Source organism: Lutra lutra, chromosome 17 (assembly GCF_902655055.1).
Source record: "Lutra lutra chromosome 17, mLutLut1.2, whole genome shotgun sequence".
NCBI lineage: Eukaryota > Metazoa > Chordata > Mammalia > Carnivora > Mustelidae > Lutra > Lutra lutra.
In genome coordinates, this window is record NC_062294.1 from 1,930,065 (window position 1) to 1,951,278 (window position 21,214).

At 55.8% G+C, this 21,214-nt stretch overlaps 1 protein-coding gene across 2 annotated transcripts; it reads right to left on the minus strand.

Annotated features, from left to right (window-relative positions):
- Window positions 1-5,162: 5,162 nt before the first annotated feature.
- Window positions 5,163-20,388, minus strand: LOC125089523 (uncharacterized). Of its 2 annotated transcripts, XM_047711754.1 has the most exons (9): window positions 19,454-20,388; window positions 16,769-18,751; window positions 16,547-16,653; window positions 15,019-15,185; window positions 14,829-14,930; window positions 11,517-11,858; window positions 10,399-11,322; window positions 9,183-9,868; window positions 5,163-6,565 (listed from the first exon to the last, which is right to left on the minus strand). In XM_047711754.1, exons 7-9 carry the CDS (start codon window positions 10,402-10,404, stop codon window positions 6,136-6,138), a joined length of 1,122 nt encoding a protein of 373 aa, XP_047567710.1. In that variant the 5' UTR covers window positions 10,405-11,322; window positions 11,517-11,858; window positions 14,829-14,930; window positions 15,019-15,185; window positions 16,547-16,653; window positions 16,769-18,751; window positions 19,454-20,388; the 3' UTR covers window positions 5,163-6,135. The 2 variants fall into 2 exon arrangements, 1 of the variants encoding a protein (XP_047567710.1); XR_007123968.1 differs by lacking the exons at window positions 5,163-6,565; window positions 14,829-14,930; window positions 15,019-15,185; ... (1 more) ...; window positions 16,769-18,751; window positions 19,454-20,388 and adding an exon at window positions 8,041-9,080 and having other exon boundaries at window positions 9,183-12,645.
- Between the last annotated feature and the right edge of the window lie 826 nt (window positions 20,389-21,214).

Sequence of the window (21,214 nt, forward strand, 5' to 3'; positions counted from 1 at the left end):
CCGGGCTGCACCCTGCCTCCGGAACTACGGGAAATGAATGCGTTGTCTCCAAATACCTCCACACCACCCCGGCTCGGTTTGCGATATTCTGCTGGAGCAAAGTAAGTAGACTGATTCCACCCCTCCATCCAGCCACCAACTGCCAAATTGATCCCAAGACCCAGAGTGGAGTGTGGGATGAGGAAGGACGTGCTGGGCTCTTGCCTCGCTGAAGGATGGGGGCTTACAGACTCACTGAGCCCTGGGTGTACGTCAGCCCCAGCTGTCGAGCCCCTTCCTTCTCCCCATGGGACTGCTTGGTACCAACAATGGCTGGCATTTACCGAGTCCTTCCTACAGTCCTGGCACTAGCCAAGTGAAAAATATGAATACTGATGTCTGCATTCTGTATAATCTCCTGAGAAGATAATTCTACTCGTACACAGAATGTGTCGGCTCCATATTTCATCCTCAAAACAACTGCATTTCATCAAATATCAGACGCCAGTAGTCGTAAGATGCACTGTTAAGTTCTATACCATCTAGAATCACAGAGACAGTGAAACACGTCCTACTTGTAAACACGCTGCAGTTTTAGAGATGTTAACGCACGTATCTTCGATCGACGGCATGGGGTGCTATCGTCACCCCTCTTTGATGGGTACAAAGATTGGAAATCGAGCCAGGGTGACGCCACTCTTAAAGGGTAGAGTCACTGGATGTTTGGCTCGGGAGCCTGAGCTCTTGGGACACACACGGCAACTCCCGCAGGGAGTACTACCAACTTTACCGCTTTGGGAATGTTAGGCGGAGTCTCCTAGCTGTCACTCAATGGCCACTCTCCCCTTTTAGCATTACAAACCTGGGTTTCCCTAGGCACATGGTCACTGGCTATGACTACATTTCCCAGACTCCTTTGCAGCTAGCTGACCATGTGACTGAGTTCTGGCCAATGGGATGTAAGCAGAAGGAATGAGTAAAACTCCTGGGCCTTCAAAGGGGAGGGGGCGCCTTTTCCCTCCTTTGGCTTCCCTCTGCCCTGGCTGGAACGCAGATGTGCTGGCAGGAGCTGGAGCAGCCGTATTAGATCTCGGGGTGGATATGACATATTGGGGTTGGCAGCACAGCGAGACGAAATACAACAGAGCAGGGAGGGTTGTCATGTTAGCCTGAATTATTTAGTCTTGGGCAATTGTGAGAGAAAGAAAGAAACCTCTTCCTGGGTTAAGCCACTGTTATTTCAGCCTCTGTTCTAGTAGCCAAGATGTAATCCTAATTAATACACATCATTGTGCGCCAGATGCTGCCCGGGAGGCTCAGTCCCTGTCCTCCAAGAGCTGGGGGCTCACCGAATGAGAACGTATATAAAACAGCCCGTGCTGAGCACAGAGCCGGCCCTGGGGAAAAAGTCGGTTCCTCACGTGAACAAAGGTAACCGAGGCATCAGTTTGCACATCGTGATGTTCTCCTGCTCTCTCCAGATCCCACCCAAGTACAGCTGGAAATGCAGCATGACTCCCATTTCGCTGGGTTCCTTTGCCCAGCTCCCTACCACGTGCACCTTAATAAATACAACGTTCTCTCGGTGGGCAGAGCAATTCATAAGGAAGATGTGGGGCTGCCTCTACACCCCAGGATGGCGCCCCTTCCTCAAACAACCACACTCCACTTTTCCTTCCTGACTGCTGGCCAAGTCCCTGTGGTCCTCAGGGTGGCCGTCTCCGCACCCCTCCCTTCACTGGGCCAGAGCGTGGCTCACGACCCCGCTGGAGGGCCAGGGCTCTGCACCCCCCTGGCCATGGCAGCTGCTTTAGAGGAGACTCGGGCCCACGCTGAATCAACCGGCAATCTGTTCTGGGAACTGACACTGGATGTGGCAGAGGGCGATCGAGCCCCTCGCCTGAGATCTGGAGCCGTGTTGATCGTGAGATCTACTGCAGTTGCTACAGCTACATAACAAATGACCCCAAAGCTCGTGACAGAAGACCACCCTCTACCATGCTTATGGGTTCTGTGGGTCAGGACAAAGCACAGTGTGGATGACCTCGCTGCTCCATGATGTCTGGCGGCCTCGACGGCAAGTCTTGAAGCCGAGTCTGGAATTCCCCCGAAAGCCCAGCCTTTCATGCGGGCAGTGTGACTGTCAGCAGGGCCTCAGGCCCTCTCCATGGTGGTCTCTTCGTGAAGCCAGCCTGGGCTTCCCGGTGGCATGGCCTGCTGGTTTCCAAGGGCTAATGTCCCCAGAGGAAGTGAGCCAAGTGGAAGCTGCTCGCCTTTTAAGGCCTCGCCTCAGGAATCACATGTAACTTCCACCACTTTTTGTGGATTGAGGCAGTTCAAAGGGCATTCAAGGTCAAAAGGAGGGACCATAAACCCTAGTTCCTGACGGGAGTACATTAAGGTCACATTTCAGAAAAGCATGTGGGATGGGATGTGTGGAGATGTGGCCAAATCTGGAATACACAACAACGTATCACCGAAGCCTAGAGCTACTGCCATCCTTAGGCCATCCTTAGGCATCTACGCAACGGGGCCAACACAGAGGAAAGGAGAGCAACGAGAAGGAGAGCCCCTGGATCCAGCTGTACCTGAAGCTTGACTCACCTGCAGTCTGTCTTTTCCAGGTAGTGAGCCCATAAACATTACTTTCCTTTAGAGATCTGGGTGGGATTTCTATCATTTGCAGCCAAAAATGTCCCAAGCAACATACAGACTGGAAGCACGGATAAGCTTGGCTAAGGCAGGACTCCAGCAGTTAGCAGCATGAAGCACTCGCCCGCGCTTTGAAATGACAGGTTTTCTTCCGCTCTTGGCTCACCAGAGTCCCCGGGCCGGCATCCCCAGTGTGAATCTGCCCCTCCCTTTAGAGAGCAAGGATTGATGACGGTCAGTTTCTTCCTTGGCTCGGGCTTAAGCAGCCAAAACGTTCCCTTTTTGCCACGAGGCAATACGGGGTAGCATCTGGAAAGTGCTATCCAAGTGACCCAGTCAAGGTAATCGTCAGCACAAAGAGAGCACCCGGGGCCTGGAAAGTTCCTCAGGCTGGTCCTGCAGGGAGATGCCAGGCTTGGGCAGAGAATAACAGCGCTGTAGCCGGCATCTACTCCGGGCCAAGCACTGGTGTCTGCCCACCTTGCTCCCAATCTTTGTGGCAATCCTGCAAGGGAGGTCTCAGGTTACAAAGGAGGAGACAGAGGCGGAGAGAAGTCGCACAACTTGCCCGAGATCCACACCAGGAAGCTGTGAAGCCCGACGTGTGGGTTTCTGACTGCCTGAATTCTTTCATGCCAAGCTAGTGGGGCTGGGAGGAGACCAGCGCAGGGCGTTCTAGGCGAGGAGGACCACATGCTTGCCTCTGCGAGGGGAGGGAGGACCGGCAAGTCAGTCACGTGGCCGGAGCACGGAGGGGAGGGGCTCGTCACAGGAGCAGATGCTGATGAGGGGCTTGCAGGTGGTCAGAGAGGCAAGGACTGGCATCCTGCCAAGCCCATTCTTTGGTGACCTGTGTGCAAATTGAGGCCTGGCCACTCTGAGCAGGTTTTCGGTTGCTGGTTGGCGGCTGCTGACTGGCTCCTGCTTGCCAGCCTCTCTGTTTGGCACTTGGCTGAGTAGACAGAAATGAGTCACACCCCGGTGCTGCCTGAGCCCCCTCCCTCTTCCTGGGGCGCAGGCAGCCTGCCAATCCAAAATAAGCAATGCGTGGCCGAGGGGTCAGGATCTGGGAGGGTGAAGGAGCCCTGGGATAGATGTTAGTGCCGTGAGGACCTCGAGCTTTGCAGGGTGGGACCCCGGTGGGGGCCCTGGTCATCAGAGACCTGTCCTGCTGCACAACGTCCGGGGACTGAGGTCCAGGGCCAGCCGTGCTCTCAGTGAGCCATCTGACCCCAGCAGTCCCTTTTCTCCCGACTCTCAGTTGCTCATGTGTGTAAAATGGGGCAAGCCGATGTCCACAGCATGCAGACCTCCAGGCCCCAGGCTGCTTGCAATCTTCCTCCCAGATCCTGGGCACTGGGCTGCTCCTGTCTGACCTAGCCATCAGGTATCCATCCTTCCTTTCTGTTCTGCAAACGTGCCTGTCTCTAACCTGTAACCCCACCTGGAACCCAACATGGCTAGCCAGGTCTAGCCCAAATCCTGGGTCACAGATTGACCCAGCCGGGCATCACGTCCTGCGGACAGGACCCAACACAGGAGTGTGGCCCAGAAGCACCCTTACAGTCAGAGTGGACCCTTTCCAGAAGTGGGATGTGGCCTCATGTGTCAGAGCTGCTTGGGAAGGCAAGGCAGGATGTGACTAATGTCGGCTGTGGGTGTGACAGCCCGCCAGCCTGCCAGCCTGCACGCCTCATTGGTAGAGCAGAACAATGCTGCCCCCCGCCCGCTCCCTGCCTGCTGCCCGCCCAGCCCTGCCCTGCGTCGGGTCCCCCCTCCTCCTTGGGGTGTACAAACCCACAGTGCCAGGCACTTAAAATAGCATCTACCCGAACACGTAGGCATGAGACGGAAACTCCAGAAAAGGAGAAAGGTCTCTTCCTGACTTGGAGCACGTGGACTAGGAGCGAGCGGTGCCTGGCACTGACAAGGGGCCTCTCTCCGTGCCTTCTGTTCCGCGTGGGGAAGGGAAAGCCCATGTGGCGAGCTCCCCATCCTGAAGCCAGCACCTCAATTCCGTAGGGTGGGGTGTCACTGCTCCCAGCCCAGGGTGCTCTGCACCCCGGCCGGCCACGAAGGAGGGGCTGACCTTGAGGAACAGACACTGGGAAGCTAGCTCATTTCCTACCTTCCTCCCCGAAGGTCACCACTGGCTGGCTGTGACCTTGACCTCTCCATCCAGCCTCTCAGTTGGATCAGTGACACACTGATTGCATTTCCTGCTGTATGGGTTTTTTTCCCCTCAGCATTGGTGGGTCATACCAGAAACCAGAAGGCGCGTAAAGCATTTCAAAATAGGGGTCAATCAAGGTAATTATGGCAAAGGCACAAAGAATATGCCGTGGTCTTCCAGAAACATCTCAGAATGCCCCATTTCTTTGAGTCTGAGACACTGTCATTTGTCACCGGATCACCCATCCCGTAACCCCCTTCAGGGGAGAGAGAGAGAGAAGCAGCAGCTGGCACGTTTCTTTTGACAATGATTCTAAAACACATCCCTACTTCAGAAACATCAAAGCGTGGGAAAATATGCAATCTGGTGAAACGGAATGATTTGGAGAAAATGTTCTCGATACATTTTTAAGTTTAAAAGAAGTGGGTTAAGCGACATCACGCCCAGTCCTCAGAAAAACTAGCATGCACATACAGACGTACGCTGTGCTCATTCAGCAGTGATCCCAGTCTGTGAACCACACAAGCCTACAAACAGGCCCGAGGGACACGGAACACAAGCTAACGGCGTGCGTCTCCAGGCACCAGGGCTGTCAGTGCTGTGGGTTCTCTTCCTTGATGTTTTCTGCATTTTCTGATTTTCTGATTTCATAGTCAGGTGACTAAAGTCCCAGGGGTTCCTGCTCCCTGCCACCGCCCATGGGTCCGCACTTACCTCTGCTGAATGCCCTACAATGGGGGACCCATTCGGGGCTCATGGATCACATGGGGCGGCAGGGCAATCTTTCTGTTGCCATTCTGCAGATTGGAAAACTGAGACTCAGCAGACTGAGCAATTGTCCCACAGGCTGGAGCCCAGTTTCAAGCTTGGGTAGCGTGAGTCCAGAGCAGAGGCTCCTAACTGTTCTGTGCAGACAGGAACTTAGCTGCGGTCCCTGCATTCTTCATGCACAGGGCATCTAAGGAACAGTGCCACCTCCCCACCGGCCAGGAAGGGAAGGTCTTGATGTAGAGCCCAGACAGGACCCCTCATGCGGCTACCGAAAGGCTGGGAGCTAGGCTAGAGCCCCCCTCCCCAGCCCCTTTGGTCCTGAGCCACTACGTGTTCTATGGGATAAATGAACACCATCAGGCTGAGAAGACCAGACCCACCCCAGCAGCCCAGGCCGCCAGGCCCTCTTGCAGGCGGATGAAGGAAATGGATGTTCCCACAGCCCCATGCAAGGATGCTTTGGCAAGCCCCCCTGCACCCCTTTTCATGGTGTCTTCTTGTCTGGCTGAAAGGAGTCTCCAGCTTCCCCAAGAGATAAACATTCCTGACATCACTTCTTCTCAGCTGGGCAGCCAAGGGAGCAGCTGGGAGCCCTCCAAGCAGGGGGGTGGGACCGTGCTCATTTGCTGGAACTCAGCTGAGAATCCTTTCTCTAGGAGACCCCAAGAAACCGTTCCAAACAAACAAAAAGGCTGCTGGGGAAACTGGTGCCGGGAACCCAGGGCAGCCAGTGCCGCCCTACAGAGAAGGATGGAGTCAGCAAATCCCAGTGTCGCTGGTCCTGGGCATCGCGGAGCTCCTCGAGGCGCCAGGATGTGCATCCATGGCAACAATCCGAGGGGGGCAGGATGGTCCCATTGTCCAGGAGATGGAAGCTGAGGCCCCGAGGGGTCAAGGACACCGCCACAGCCAGAATGCAGCCTGAGCTCAGAACGATGCTCTTCCAGCTCTCTGAAATGCCCCTCGGGCCTCAGACTCCTTTGGAGACACCTTCAGAGACACCGCGGAAGCCATAGACCATCCGCTTTTAAAAAATGTGCGCAGGCTTTTCGTACAAAACGTGGTGAGTCAGTTCAGGGAGGTCAAGCGCTCCTTGAAGGCCTTTGATAAGAATCTCCATCAACTGTCCAAACACATTCACCGCCACCCCGCCTCCCTGGACCAGCACAGTGGTCAGGGTCGGGGGAAGGATGCTCGTCTCCGCCTGCTACGGCAGCCTTGATGGGGAGAAGGACCCAGAACTGTGTTGTCCCTGTAGTGGCCCTGTGCTCGCAGGACCAGGTCTCTGCCCGGTGGGACCCACCCCTGCCCCCCGAACATTTCTGGTTATTGGGGGGCCCAGTCTCTCCATTTCTAAACTTGTAAGACCCGTGTCAGACGCTGGACCTCTAGAACGTGGCAACAGATATCTGTGTTGTCTTAAGCTCCGGAGTTTTGTGCGTTGTTAGAACAATCACAGGGAGCCAAGGCACCGCCCCCTGGAACAAACATTTGGGGCTGCTTTCTCAGTTTCCTCGCTCAGAGCGAGCAAGTCCATAGGCCTGGAAGCCAGCCCCCGGAGGAAAATTTCAGCTCTCCTTTCAGAGCAGGCCAAGATGCCAGGTGACCCCTAGGAGATCGGCGGGCTCCATGCGAACCCCTGTGGCCACACTGCAGTCTCTGGGAGAAACGGCCACTGCTCACAGGCTGCTGTACTCACAGTCCCTGAGCCACACAGCAGCCCGTTAGGCAGATAGGAAAAGGGAGGTGCAGGGAGACTGAGTGGTGTGCCCAGGGCCATGTAGCCGCGAACCCCAGTGCCCCAGGCTCTGGGCTCTCCCAGCCCGCTCTCATTTCTGACACAGCCAGCGGTGGATGAACCCAGACACAATGAAGGTGGTGCCGGCACGGTCACCGCAGGGCCGAGGCGGGGCACGGACAGTGCCACGCGCATGCCCAGGGAGGGAGGAGGAGGAGAAGGCTGTCGTTGAGGCGTCCGCCCCTTGGTGGCAATGGGCCAGTGACAGTGAGATAATCTCGGGGGAGGGCTCCCTTCTCACCACAGACAGCCCCTCAAACCTCCCAGAGGGGCTCACAGGGACAAAGAGCCAACAAGTCCCTTCCCTCACGCTGGGAGAACCAGCCGTGGGGTGGATAGAAAGGCAGAAAGTGCCCGTGATGGGTCGCAAAGTCCATCCCCACTGGCAAGGAGATGAACCAGATGGACGTGGCCTAGACAATGCTGGAAGGTGCCCAAGTGGTCATCTGGGCTGGCCATAGGTGCCCAGCTGTGAAATTCCTGATTACATAGCACAGACGTGACGGCGGCTGGCTCTATCGAAGCAGGACGGCCCCCACAATGAGGGTAAAGGCTGATGACAGCCTGGTCTGTCGTGAGAGGAGCCCCACCCCACCCACACCTCAGGCAGTATGGCTGCACGGCCTTGTGGTGACACAGCTGGGGATGTGACTGCTGACCTCCTGAGCCTCGCTGTCCTCCTCCACAAACAGAACCCTTATCGTGTTCCGACTTCCAAACACTCTGCACGTCCATGGACTGCAGGACAGGCAGAAGGCATATCCTGATGGGTCAGGGGCCATCACGATGGCGCTAGTCCCCTTGTTTGTGGTTACTTTCAGCAGGGATATGAGACATAACCTAGCCAAGGAGCACAGAGGCTTCAGTGAAAGATTTCTTCTCCTTAAAATTGATACACAAAGAAAGATCATCTTTCTCCTTCTGTTGGAAGCTGGATGTGATGCCCGGAATGGCTGCAGTCACTTGTGAGCATGAGGAAAACCAGCACGAGGTCAAGACTGACACCCTGAGGATGGCATATTATAAGGACAGAGGAGGCTGGGTCCCCAGTGGTGTCTGTGAGCCACAGCAGGAACCAACTCTGGAGCCTTCCTATCTCAGGACGTCTTGGCTTTTTGAGCTGCTAGTTAGCAGGTCACATGGGTAACACCACATGCTAATGTCAGAAGCATGCATGAATAGTGAATAGAACATATTACCATTAAACGTTATCATACACTTGATATGGAAAGACGTAGTCAAACCAGGTGACCAGAAATAAGAAGATGTGCGAATCATACAACTGTTCTCTACGGTGGCAATCAGCTCCCGAAGGTGGGTTGGTATGTGGGTTGGCTGGGGGATCCCCAATGGCTCCTTTGCCTCTTGTCTCATCTGCTAATCAAGAAGTTAACCTCACGTGACCCCCAAATTCTCTTCCAAATCAAGTCTTTCCCGTCTTGGGACTCGCACTGTTATAAGGAAATACTAACAATATTTTGGGAAAAATTCCTCTCCACAAGCATGAGGGTAGAAACATAATTACACAAATCAGACCATCTCTGATAGACAAGATGCTGTACTAATTGGAGAAACTGGCGTGGTACCACCATCTTTACAGAAGAGAAGGGAGACCTTCGGACGAAGCATTGCAAAAACTTATTTGGGACGTCGGAACGACCATCAGCAAACGTTTAGCCCGTGTCTATGCAAGGTGTCCATCTAGAGCTGGAAACCCAAAGTGACAAACACGTATCAGACCCAGTCCCCGTTCTCAGGGAGCTTAGAATTTAGTTCAGGCTCTAACAGATGTGTGTCGGCAGGACTGACTTTCCCTTGGGATGCGCTGGCACGGCCTTCACGCATTTCGTAACCAGGCTCGGCTCTGATGGTTCCACACAGATGTCCGTGTGGCATGCTGTCCCTGCACAGAAGAGAGAAAGTCTCAGCGCCAAGGAGCCCACATGTGAGGAGAACCACACACATGACATGTGGACCAGTGGTTTAAAGAAACACCAGCTATAGAAACAACTCTTCAAACAAGACCGGAAACGGATGTCAAACACACATGACACACGCAAGCACGCAGACACACGTGTGGATCCAGACTGCAGTGGTCCACAAGTGAGGGTGAGGCTTCCACTCGGTCTGGAAACCTCTGACATGATGAGGGCCACACAGTGGCCAGGACGGGGGTCCATGCTGCTGGCTGTGTGCAGAGGGAACACAGCCTCCTCCCCTGCGAAAGCAGAACCAGGAGAAACCATACAAAGTACCCAGCCTCTGGCAGGTCCCCACAAGGGCTGCGAGCTCCATGACACCAGGTCACCCGAGCCGAGTGGAAGGGACACTCCATGAGGACCTTCCTTATTATCGGCCTCCAGCTGTGCCATCCTGGAGGGGACAGGAGGAGCAGGACTGGGGACCAGGAAGCCTTTGTTCAGGTCCCACTCTGTCAGCATCTGCTCTCTTTCCTCAAGGCCTGACGGCCTCCTCCGCCAGGTGAGGATAAGGATCTATTGATTTCAAAGGCATGTCACAGGGTTAAATGAGGCATGAAAGTGCTTTGTCCCCTGGCATTTCTGCCTTTCCTGCTTTGGGTGCCAAAACCTTTAGCTTGGCCGCACTTGGCAGGAGGCACAGTGAGCTCCCAGCCTTGAGGCCTAGCTCTGTCACTTGCTAGCTGCCTGTCCTTTAAAAGTGACTTGAAGGTGCCTCGTTAGCGCAGTAGGTAGCGCGTCAGTCTCATAAAAGTGACTTGAGACTCTGGGCCCTGTGCACCAAACCCACTGGATAAATACCGGCAGGTGTGACAACATCCTGTTGTTTTTGTTCCGTGATATGGAAATGGCTTGGGCCAACCTGGGGGTTTTCTGTGCTGTACACACTCGCACACACACACACATACACACACACACCACGCACACTAAGGTCAGGGGGACTCATTCAGCATCAAGAGCTCGTTCAGAGTCCAGGCGACATGGCAGGCTTCTCCCCCTGGCTGTTTCCACTGTTTACAGCTCCAAGCCTGTTGTGGAACCCCTGCCTTCATCAGGACACAGGAGGAAGATGCTCCTAGAGGGGCCACCAGCCCCCATTTCTTGACGCCCTGCTGAGCAACATCTCATCTCATTCCCCAGCCGCCTTTCGAAGCAGATACTTCTACCTCCATTTTGCAAAGGGAGGAGGAACACAGGAGAGGAGGCGCACTGCAAGCTGGGGGTGAGAGCCAAGACGAGAATCCGCTCCCTCTGACCTCCGCAGAGGCTCCCTGCCTTAACCCGTCTGATCCGTCAGAGGGAAGATGGGCTTGGGAAAGGCTTCCGTGGGCAAGCCCATGGGATTGGCTAAGCACACACAGGAGAATTGTGCGGTGGGGGCTGCTTGAAACAGCAGAAAGCTGTTCTCTCTCAGCTCCGGAGCACGAGCCCAGAGTCAAGGTGGTGCAGGGTCTGTCTCCCTCTGGAGGCTCTACGGGAGGTCCTTCCAGCTCTCGGGGCTCCCGCCTCTGTCTTCACATGACCTTGACCTTGTCTCCTCTTCTGGAAGGGCACCAGTCTGTGGATTAGGACTCACCCTCGTGACCTCATCTCAGCCCAATCACACCTGCAAAGGACACTACTTCCAGATAAAGTCACATTCATAGGAACCAGGGATAAGGACTCTAAAACATCTTTTTTGGGGGACCACGACCCCTAACAGAGACTGTGTCAGCCTGCTGTCTCTTGGAGGGACTATAAAGGACCACACCTGCCCCCTTCAGAGGCACAAAGACGTCTTCTTCCAAGATCCAGACCCCACCCCCCACCCCCTGCTCCCGTGGCCACGGGTCAGCCTTGCCTCAGTCGGGGGTTTCAGACGGCCCCTTCTCCTTCCTCGCACCCACTGTCCACCAGACGCCGCTGATTGCAGGGCCTCATCTCTCCTCCTCCCGCCTTGAGGGTTTTCTTGGACACATGAATCCCCAAATCTGTCAGAGACAAAATGGTTTCCATGATACGGCCCTGCTCAATGTGGACCTTACCCTCCCACCTGCAACCTTGCACTTGCCTGTCCCGGTGGCACCTCAGTGCTCAGGGCTCCTCCCCGGCCCCAGCACCGGCAGTGGTTACCTGTCCCTAGGTTACACACCTGTGCAGCCAGGGTCCCTTCTCTGGTCCTCACCTTTGTGACGTGGAAACTGCTCTTGGGGGAGCAGCCCGGGGGCAGGCAGCTTCACGGCATGGGGGTGGCGTGAGGTAGAGAAGTATTCCACCTGAGGACCCGAACACCACCTGCCAGTGCTTACTGAGCACCTGCTACGAGCCGAGTGGCTCACGCCCACCATCTCTGAGTCAACAATGGTAGGAGCTCCTGGCCCCCAAGCAGGGGCACCTCGAGCAAAAGCCTTTTGCTGCTTGGTTCTTCTGGGGGTGCGGGGCAGAATGCAATTTTCTGGGACGTTACCCGAAGATGGAATTTGTTACGTTAAAGGACTTTAGCAAGATTGCTCTGGGTCCTAAAAACCTATAAAACAGCGGATAAATGTGGTTAGACCCACCTGGCTCCGTCGTCTTCAGTAACAGCTCGAGCACGAGAAGAGAGGACACGGTCTGATTCCCGTCAACCTCTGAAACCACCGAGGACACCGCAGGCCGAGTTCATTTGGGGCCTCTGGTGTCTTTGCAGGGGCCTGAAGTTCTCATGGGCGGGAGGCTGAATGCGTGCAGGGGAGGGGACCACGGCATTGTCTGACCCCACACCTTCATCCCCCTCATCATTCTCAGCATCCCCACCCTCAGACCTTCCCCAGGAGCAGAGGTATGTTAATTGTGTGGCTGCAGAACCCATTCACCCGAACTCTGAGGCCGGAAACAGCACCATGTAACAGCCGGCAGCTCCCCACGCCAGAAATCAGACAGATGCACCTAGGATCTCTGCTCAGGTCTCAGGGGCAGAAATCAAGGTGCCAGTGGCTGGGTCTTGCCAGGGGGAGAATCTGCTTACAAGCACAAGCAGGTGTGGCGGAATCCACTTCCTTGAGGCCAAAGGTCTGAGGTCCTGTGTCCTTTGCTGGCTGGAGGACAGGGCCACCCTTTGCTTCCTTCCCTTACGGCACTGTCTGTTTTACAAAGTAGTGATGACATCTCCCAAACCTCCTGACCCTTCTGACATCACTGACACCCCCATCTGCCACCAGCCAGAGAAAACACTCTACTTCTAAGGTTCACCTGATTGGGCCAGGCCCACCCAGATAATCTCTTCACTTAGATTAGCGTTTGGATAACCAGGGGCTGGGAATCCTGGCAGGGGGGAGGAAGGGAGGCATCCTTGGAATTCCCCATCTCGTGGCAGGGAAGAACCATATTCCTCCCCTTCTGGTATGAAATGGGCGCTTTTTTGGAGCACAGAGGAATTTGTAGAAATTCACACCTTACCTGAAGAAAAAACAAACAGACCTGGCCTCCGAGGGGAACCCCAAATATTCGTACTGAACAAGCCTGTCTTCTGCAGGCTGTGGGGCAGGCCATCCATTAGGTCACACTTGGTTGGCCAGATTTTTTTTTCCGTTTTTCAGGGCATTTTAAAGTGACAGGCTGTCAGAGATTTTCAAAACCGATCTTCCGAATGAAGCACAAGTGACCCAATATAGCAACTCTTCATCGCTGGGCGCGGACGACCACAGCAGCAGCAGAGCCCCACGAGAGTCCCCACGCTCTCAGCACACAGGTTGTGGGGGCCCCAGACAGTGCCGCCTTTCCCTCCACTGGACTGGGCTGAATGGTGTCCCCACAAAACCCACGTCTACCTGGCACCTAGGAATGTGACCTTATTTGGAAAAATGGGGTCTTTGCAGATGTACGCACACTAGATGAGGTCACACTGGATCGGACGGGCCCTGAACCCAAAGCCTGGGGGCCCCGCGAGACAACGGACATTTGGGCACAGGCATAGGAAGGCTACATGGAGATGGAGGAAAGGCTGGAGTGGTTATGGCTACAGGCCAAGACGCACCAGGCTGCCCCACCAGCCCTACAATTCCAAATATCCAGTCTCCAAGGCTGTGAGAGGATCCATTTCTATGGCTTCAAGCCACAAAGTTTGTGATAATTTATGTATGCAGCCCTAGGAAACTAACACACCCACTGTGTATTTATGTGTGTATTTATTTATTGATATTTTGTTTCTTTATTACAGAGAGAGAAATCACAAGAGGAGGAGAGGGGCAGGGAGAGGGGGAAGCCTACTCCCCACTGAGCAGGGAGCCCGATGCAGGGCTTGATCCCATGGACCCTGAGATACGGACCGAGCCGAAGGCAACCCGGTTCACCTACCTGAGCCACTCAGGTCCCCCAGTGTCTGTGTTTTTTAATGTAGTCCTGACTGGCTATAACCTTCCCCCTATTTTATTACTCCATCATCTTCAGTCATTACTTTTTGTGGCCTCTTTAGAGCATTGTTAATTTGCAACCCCTGGGTAATAAAAATAAAACTGGGCTCAAAAGCAAAACACTCATATTTACATGTAAGAATAAACTCCAGGGGTGGTCAGTGTTTTAAGCATTCCCATTCTTGATTTTCAGCTTGGGTCATGGTTCAGGGTCATGAGGTCAAGCCTGCATTGGGCTCTGTGCTGAGGTGTGAAGCCTGCTTAAGATTTACTGTCCTCTGTCCCTCTTCTCCCTGCTTGTGCATGAAAGCACGTGTGCTCTCTCTCTCCCAAATAATAAATAAATACTTCCAATGGGTTAGGGATCTAAATATGAAACAAATGAAATCGTATAAATATATAAGAACACATATTGTATAGGGAGGTGTTTCCTAACTATAACTAAAAATAGAGATGTAAGAAATGCTCATAAAATACTTTTCAAGGTAAAAACACCATAACTAAAGTCAAAGGCAAGAGGACAAACCGGAAGAGATATTTTCAACATAAATCAACAGATAAAGGCTAGTACTCTAATACCTAAAGAACTCTTACAAATTGATGGGGGCACCTGCGGGGCTCAGTCTGTTAAGCATCCAACTCTTGGTTTCGCTCAGGTCATGATCTCATGGGTTGTGGGATAGAGCCCCATGTTGGGCTCTCACTCAGCTTGAAAGATTCTCTCCTTCTGCCCCTCTCCCCACTCATGCTCCCCCTATCTCTCTAAAAATAAATCTTAAATAAATAAATAAATAAATAAACAAATAAATTAATAAAAATCGACAGAAACAAAGATGCAAAACCTGATAGAAAAATGGGCAAAAAACACGAACAGGCAACTCATCAAAAAAAAAAAAAGATACAAAAATGGCATCCACATCTGGTCTCCAACCCTCCAAAGACTCTGAGTCCCCTGTTGTAATTTATTAAAACCGTTTCCGCTCAAACCAGACATAGTGGACTCTGCTGTTTTCGTTTTGTTTCATAAGCAGAGGCTGTTTCCAGATATCAATCCACCTCAAAGCACAAAGACTTTCCAGCCTACAACGTCTCCAAAAATTACTTACACGGACTGTGGAGACAATGGTGTGAAAGAGGAGTTCATGGATGTATTTTCAAGCAATCACGGTTTTAATCACAACAGGTGCACTGCCTTCTGGTGCGAGCACCTTGAAGGAGGGAGTGTTACTGGATCAGGTGAGCTCTGGTGTGTTTGCTTAAAAGAATCCTCCCATATTTTAGAGTACCCCTCCTCACCCAGACAATATGTTATCTGCCTTTGGAAGTGTTTTTTCACCTGGACTTGAGTCCGGGTGTGTCCTGCATCTTGAGCGGGCGATAAAGCCTTGCCTGGGATGGTGCTGGGAAGAAATCCAGTTCCTGCACGTTAGCCCTGCTTGTGCTTCTCAGAAACACCAGCGGACCTAGAGGAGGCAGATCGGGCTTCAGCCTGGTGCAAGGTCCAGTGAAGCAGAACTGCCTTTCGCAAACTCTATCAGCAAGCACAGAAACAACCGGACTGCCCAGCTATAGGGGATTAGTGGGAAATACGGCAGTGCACCCAAACAACAGGATTCGGGCTGCCCTTGAAAAAACGGGGACTTACGAGAGAGTCTGTGACACGGAAGACATCTGCGATATGTTGTTAAATGGAAAAAAGGAGATCACAAATGCAGAGAACAACCCTATTTTGGCGGAGGACACCACTTCTGTACAAACAGGTGTGCATAAATACATGTGAATACAACAGTGTTTAGAGGGATGTGTTTTAGAATGCTAACGTTGGTTATGACCAAGAAGTGAGATTATTTGTGACTTCTATATTGTCTTTTAGTGAGATATAATCTCTATACAAGGAGTATGTATTACGCCATAATCAGGCAAAATAGCACTAATATATATTTATATATTACTTATATGTGTATAAAACCCTGAATTTATTTGCTTTAAAATAGTCCATTAGAAAAACGCCCGTTTGCCGGGTGGCGTGAGAGCAACAGATGAACCATGGCTGGGGAAGCTGGGCAACAGGGACGCAGGGAACCACTATACCAGTCAAATGACTTTTGGGTGTGCTTGAGAACTCCCACAGTAGACAGATAAGCAAAACACACAAAACCAAAAGCAGCAAGGAATTAATTGTGGGCTTTTAGAGATATAACTGTGGTGTGAGAATGGGAAAAATGTGAAAAAGGAACAAACACACAAAGAAATAGGGCTCAGGACTTAGGGAGAACCCACGAGCCCCTGGTGGTGTGACCTCTCTAAGCCTCGGCTTCCCCGGCTGTCTAAGAGGGAGGGTCCTTGAGCTCGGGCCAGCCTGGGATCTGGACCTAAGCGATTATTGTGGGGGTTGCTCTTGGTCCAAAGAAGCAGGCTACATGCCCGAAAGCCAAACCTCTACTCCCCAAAGTCATTTTCAAATATCAGGGTGACTGGGGTTACCCAAGAGCTAGTGTAACACAGAATCCAAGACCTCAGCCCCCGGGAGTCTGACTCCACACCTGGGGTCAGGCTAAGGAATGTCCATCTTAAATAAGAGCCCAGGGCAAGTCCCCGCTGTGGAAATGCCACACCTAGCAAAGGTCAAAGACATCCAGGAAAGCAGGTCCTCCCTGGAGGTAAACATGCAGCTGTGTACAAACAGCACTGGGCACGATGGGGACGACTGCCCATTTACGACTCCAGGTGGACTCAGTCAGCAAAGTCCAGGCTGGGAGAAACCGGCTGCCACACATGTGACCAGTCTCTGGTGTGCAGAAATAAGGAATAAATGACAGCTCACCTTCGGGCTTTCCTCTGGGTCGGACAGTCTGGGCAACTGACAGGTCAGGGCATGGTTCCCACACACACCAACGGCTCGGCCCCGGAACCAGGGTGACTGGGCGGAGTCTATAAAACGGAACAGCAGCACCTCAGAACCCGGCTGAGAGCTGAGGCGATCGCACCAGGCGATCAGGAGCTGAGGCACCGGAAAGGCTCCCGTCAGTTAGAGTAGGGACCTCACTTCTCAAGGCCTGCATGTAAGGGGTTTCGGGCCCCTTTGTCTCCTGTCTCAGAAAGGCGGGGTCTCGGACAAAGGAAAAATGAAACTCAGTAGGTGTCTCCAACTGGAGGCCACGCACACCCCTCAATGAACCCTCAGGACCCCGGCACCGAGCTTGGGTGTGCATGTGGTCCCTGACTGTTCAGGAGCTCTTGTCTTAAAGCAAGTCTCAACCCTAACCCTCTGTTTTCATTTTCCTATCACAAATGGTCTCGAGGCTCCTGCTCTAGGGTTGGCTTGTGAACGAGAAGGGAGAAGTGGGGTGACAGGGGCGGGGTGGGGCGCGGGCACTGGACCTGGAGTCCCGGTGGCCGAGCTCTGGCCTCAGTCCTGGTCCTGCCACTGCAGCAATGTCACCAGTATCACCCTTCCAGCCACAGGAAGTCGTTCCAGGCACATCACATCTTCATTGCAAAAATCGTTTCTTTGGGGGCATTTGGGGTGAACTCCCAGTCTCTCCTTGTCTCTCTTTCTCTAAAATAGTATTAACGTATATTCCATTCCAGTTCTATGGAAAACATAGACAGACATACTGTTCTGCTCTATACCTAGACCGTGAGCTCCCGAGGGCAGGGCCCATGGCACTGGGAGCCCCGGCTGGAGTTAGGCACGTGGAGGGTAAGTTCACTCCTGGGCGTGAAGTTGCTCTTCCACTCAGCGTCTTACTGGGACTCTCTCCTGGTCTCAACTCGTGGCCTGCTTCCCTTTTACCTAGAATGCCTCTGATGGTGTGGAGGAATGCCTTGCTGTCTGACTTACCCCACGCCAGCCCCCTAGCCCCCTCCCATGGATCCTCAGTCCCCCCACTTTGAAGGCGGCGGAAAAATGTTCAAATCCCACTTGAAGCCAGGGATCACCTTCTGCAGAGAGGAGAGAGACCAGCTACCAACAGCTCGGAGCTGGAGGCTGTTTTCGGGAAGGAGCCCAAGGTGGGAAGGAGGGCAGCAGAGGGCTAAGAGACCCACGGCCTCATGGCCAGCGCGGAGGGACAATGTTGGGAGGGGCAGGCAGGTCAGTGTCTGCTCTTGCCTCCGGGAGGCTCCCGGCTGCTTCCTGGGAAGAGGACAGGAGGCCAAGAGAAAGCTCCTGCAGCGCGCGGGCTATCTGCGCCGGGGATGGGAGTGCAGGCCGTCTGGGCCTTAAAGCGGAGGAGCTGGGCCTCATTCCTCTTGGAGGGGCCCACGGCCTTAGCGGGGTCTGGTCCTGCAGGGTCGCGATTCACCATCCGTGGGGCTGAATTACACGGCGCCGGAGCGAAGCCGAGGGGAATCGCGCTGCAGAAGCGTCCAGGGGGCGGCCGGGGGCAGCCGTAGCAAACGACCGCGGGCTGGGGGTTTCGCACGACGAAAGTGTTCTTCCGCAGTCGGACATCCAAAGGCAAGAGGCCGCAGGCCTGTGCTCCCTCCACGGGCTCGAGGGGAGGGTCCTTCCTCCCTCTGCCTCTGTCTTCAGTGGCGTCCCCCGTCCCGAGTCTCTACTTGTTCTTCCCTGCTACAAGGGACACTGTCAATTTGATTCTTACCTATAGTGTATCTGCAAAGACACTATTTGCAAAAAAAAAGGCCCATCCTGAGGTTCTGGGTGGACATGACCCTTTTGAGGACCTCACCATTCCGGCCAGTACAGGCATTCCATAGCAAATAGCACAGCCAAAAGTGGCAAGAAGGCAGGAGGAGGCCTTCTGGTACGTGTGGCTCAGTTGTCCCAGCTGTCCAGAGCCCCTGTTAGCACCTCTGACACCCACTGCTAGCTGGGAGTGGGGTCCTGGCTTCCTTCTACTGATGGAGGCCTGAGAGAGTGGCCAAGGTCACACAGCTGGCCAGAGCTGGGACTGGAACGCGTCTGGGTCAGCTTGATGACCTGGGGGCTTCACAGCCTGGCTGGGCTGGATTGGAGGAATCCTCAGTGCTGGGGGGCCCCCGAGATCCTTCCGCTCCGAGGGACCTAATTAACCAAGAGAAGGCAAAGGTGTTGACTCGCCTTGATGTTCACATTGCTTTACTTCCACATATCATAAATTTTGGAATGTGGCTACTCTCCTGGAATCACTTGAAAAGGTGAGGTCAAAGAGAACAAGGATTCATTATTTATAGAAATTAGTCTATACTGGGGAAGTGAGGCAGGAAGACGCAAGGAGTCCAGACTTTCCCCTGCTGTCCATGTGGATTTTACACTGCCTAGAGTTGTCACCCAGAGGCTGGCATGCCTGGGACTGTCACCCGGATGCCGGGATGTTTGGGACTCTCACCTAGTTTCTGCGATGCCTGGAACTGTCACCTGGTTGCTAGGATGGCTGGGACTGTCACCGATTGCTGGGATGTCTGAGACAGTTATCTGGTTGCTAGGAGGGCTGGGACTGTCACCTGGATACTGGGATGTCTGGGGTTGTCATCCGGGTGCTGGGATGTCTGGGGCTGACACTGGGTTGCTGAGATGTCTCGGGCTGTCACCTGGATGCTGGGATGTCTGGGGCTGTCACCCACTTGCTGGGATGTCTGGGGCTGTCACCTGGTTGCTGGGATGCCTGGGACTGTCATCTGGGATGTCTGGGGCTGACACTGGGTTGCTGGGATGTCTGGGGCTGTCACCTGGATGCTGGGATGTCTGGGGCTGTCACCTGCTTGCTGGGATGTCTGGGGTTGTCACCTGGGATGTCTGGGGCTGTCACCCGGATGCCTACTCCTCCTGTCACTGGCTAAGAGCCCCAGAGTGGCTCTGGGAAATCAGCCCAAGGAGTGGAGAGGGGTCAGGGATTGGGAAGCACATTTTCTTCTCCCTAGCGTGGCTCTGCAAAATCTGTCCAACCTTGAAGTCCCAAGGCTGGAGAAGGTCCTGTCCGGAAGTGCCCAGCGTCCTGGACCATGTCCCGAAGAAATCCGCGCACGGATCTGGTCCTTCGTCCCGCGCGCTGCCGAGAACCCGGGTGTGAGCTCCGCAGGGCGGGGAGGGCAGGGCAGGGCGCGCCCCTCGCCCCCGGCTCACACGGCTGTGAACCAGTGAGCCCGCGCGCGGGTCACCGACACCCGCACGCGGGACCTGAGGGGGGGGGGTTGCGGGGGCTGCACGGGGCAGCGGTCTCCGCACGCACGGCCGCCGCGGGAGGGGCCCGGGAGCAGCCCGCAGCCCGAAGCCCCGCACCGGCCGCGGGCGCACCTGCGCCGCCCCGACTCCCCCCGCTCGAGGACCTGAGGCTAACAATGGCTCCCCGGGGGCGCGGCTCGCACGGGCGGGCGCCGGCCCTCTCTCCGCTCACGACCTTCTCGCGAGCCCCCGGGGCGGGAAGGACGACCCTGAGCTTCCGCGGAGGCGCCAGGGGCTCAGAGAGGCCAAGCGACTCGGCCAAGGTCACACAGCCTCGCGGACGGGGCGCCGGGGCCCCGCTCCAGCAGCTGCGCGGGGACCCTCGCCGGCTCCCGACGGTGACGCCCCGGAGTCGACCGGGAAGGCGGGACGCCCGGCTTTCGCCTCAAACAATGCTCGGCGCAAATCTGCGGGAACAAAAGCGAGCGGGAATCCGGCCCGGGTTTTCCGGCGCGCCGGCCCCGCCGGCCGCTGAGGGGCGGGACGGGGCGGCTCCGGCGTGATCGACAGCCCCGAGGAGGCGTGGCCGCGGCGGGGGCGACTGGGATTGGGGGCCCGGGACAATCACGGGCCGAGAGGGGGCCGGCCGAGCCAATCAACGGGGGGGGCGGGCCCGGCCGGCGCGGCTGTCGCGAGAGGCGGCCACCCCGCCCACTTGCGCCTCGTCCGGGCGCCCGTCAGCAGCGAAGGCGGCTGCGCTCGGCCCGGATCCGTCCGCGGCGCGGGGAGAGGCCGGAGCGCGAGGCCGCGCGAGTGCCGGCGCAGATCCCTCCGCCGCCGCCGCCACCGCAGCCGCCGCCGCCGCCGCGCCCGCCAGTCCCTGCGCGCTCCGCGCCCGCCCGCCGCTCCCGACGCGCCCGCCCGCCGCCCGCGGCCTCCGACCCGGCAACGGCCGGCCGGCCCAGGCGCGGCGGCGGCGGCGGCGGCGGCGGAGGTCGAGGAGGAGGAGCAGCGGCCGCCGCGGGCGGAGGAGGAGCAGGCGGAGGCGGAGGAGGGGGCATGGCCCGGGCGGCTCCGGCGGGGGGCGGCCCGCAGTGACAGACCCTGCGGCGCGGGGGGAGATGGGGGCGGCCGCCTCCCGGGCGACGACGACGACGACGACGAGGAGCGGCCGCCGCCGCCGCCGCGCACCGGCCGCCGCTGGGGACGGGCGCGAGCCAGGAGCCCGCCCGTGAGCGGGGGGCCCGCGGCCGCTCGCCGCCCCCGGCCGCCCCGGCCGCCCCGGGCCCCCCCGGCGCCCCGCGCGCGCCCGGCCGCCGGCCCCTGGCGGGGGTCCCGCCCGCGCCGCGCGCCCCCGGCTCCGGCCCCGGCCCCGGCGCGGCCCGC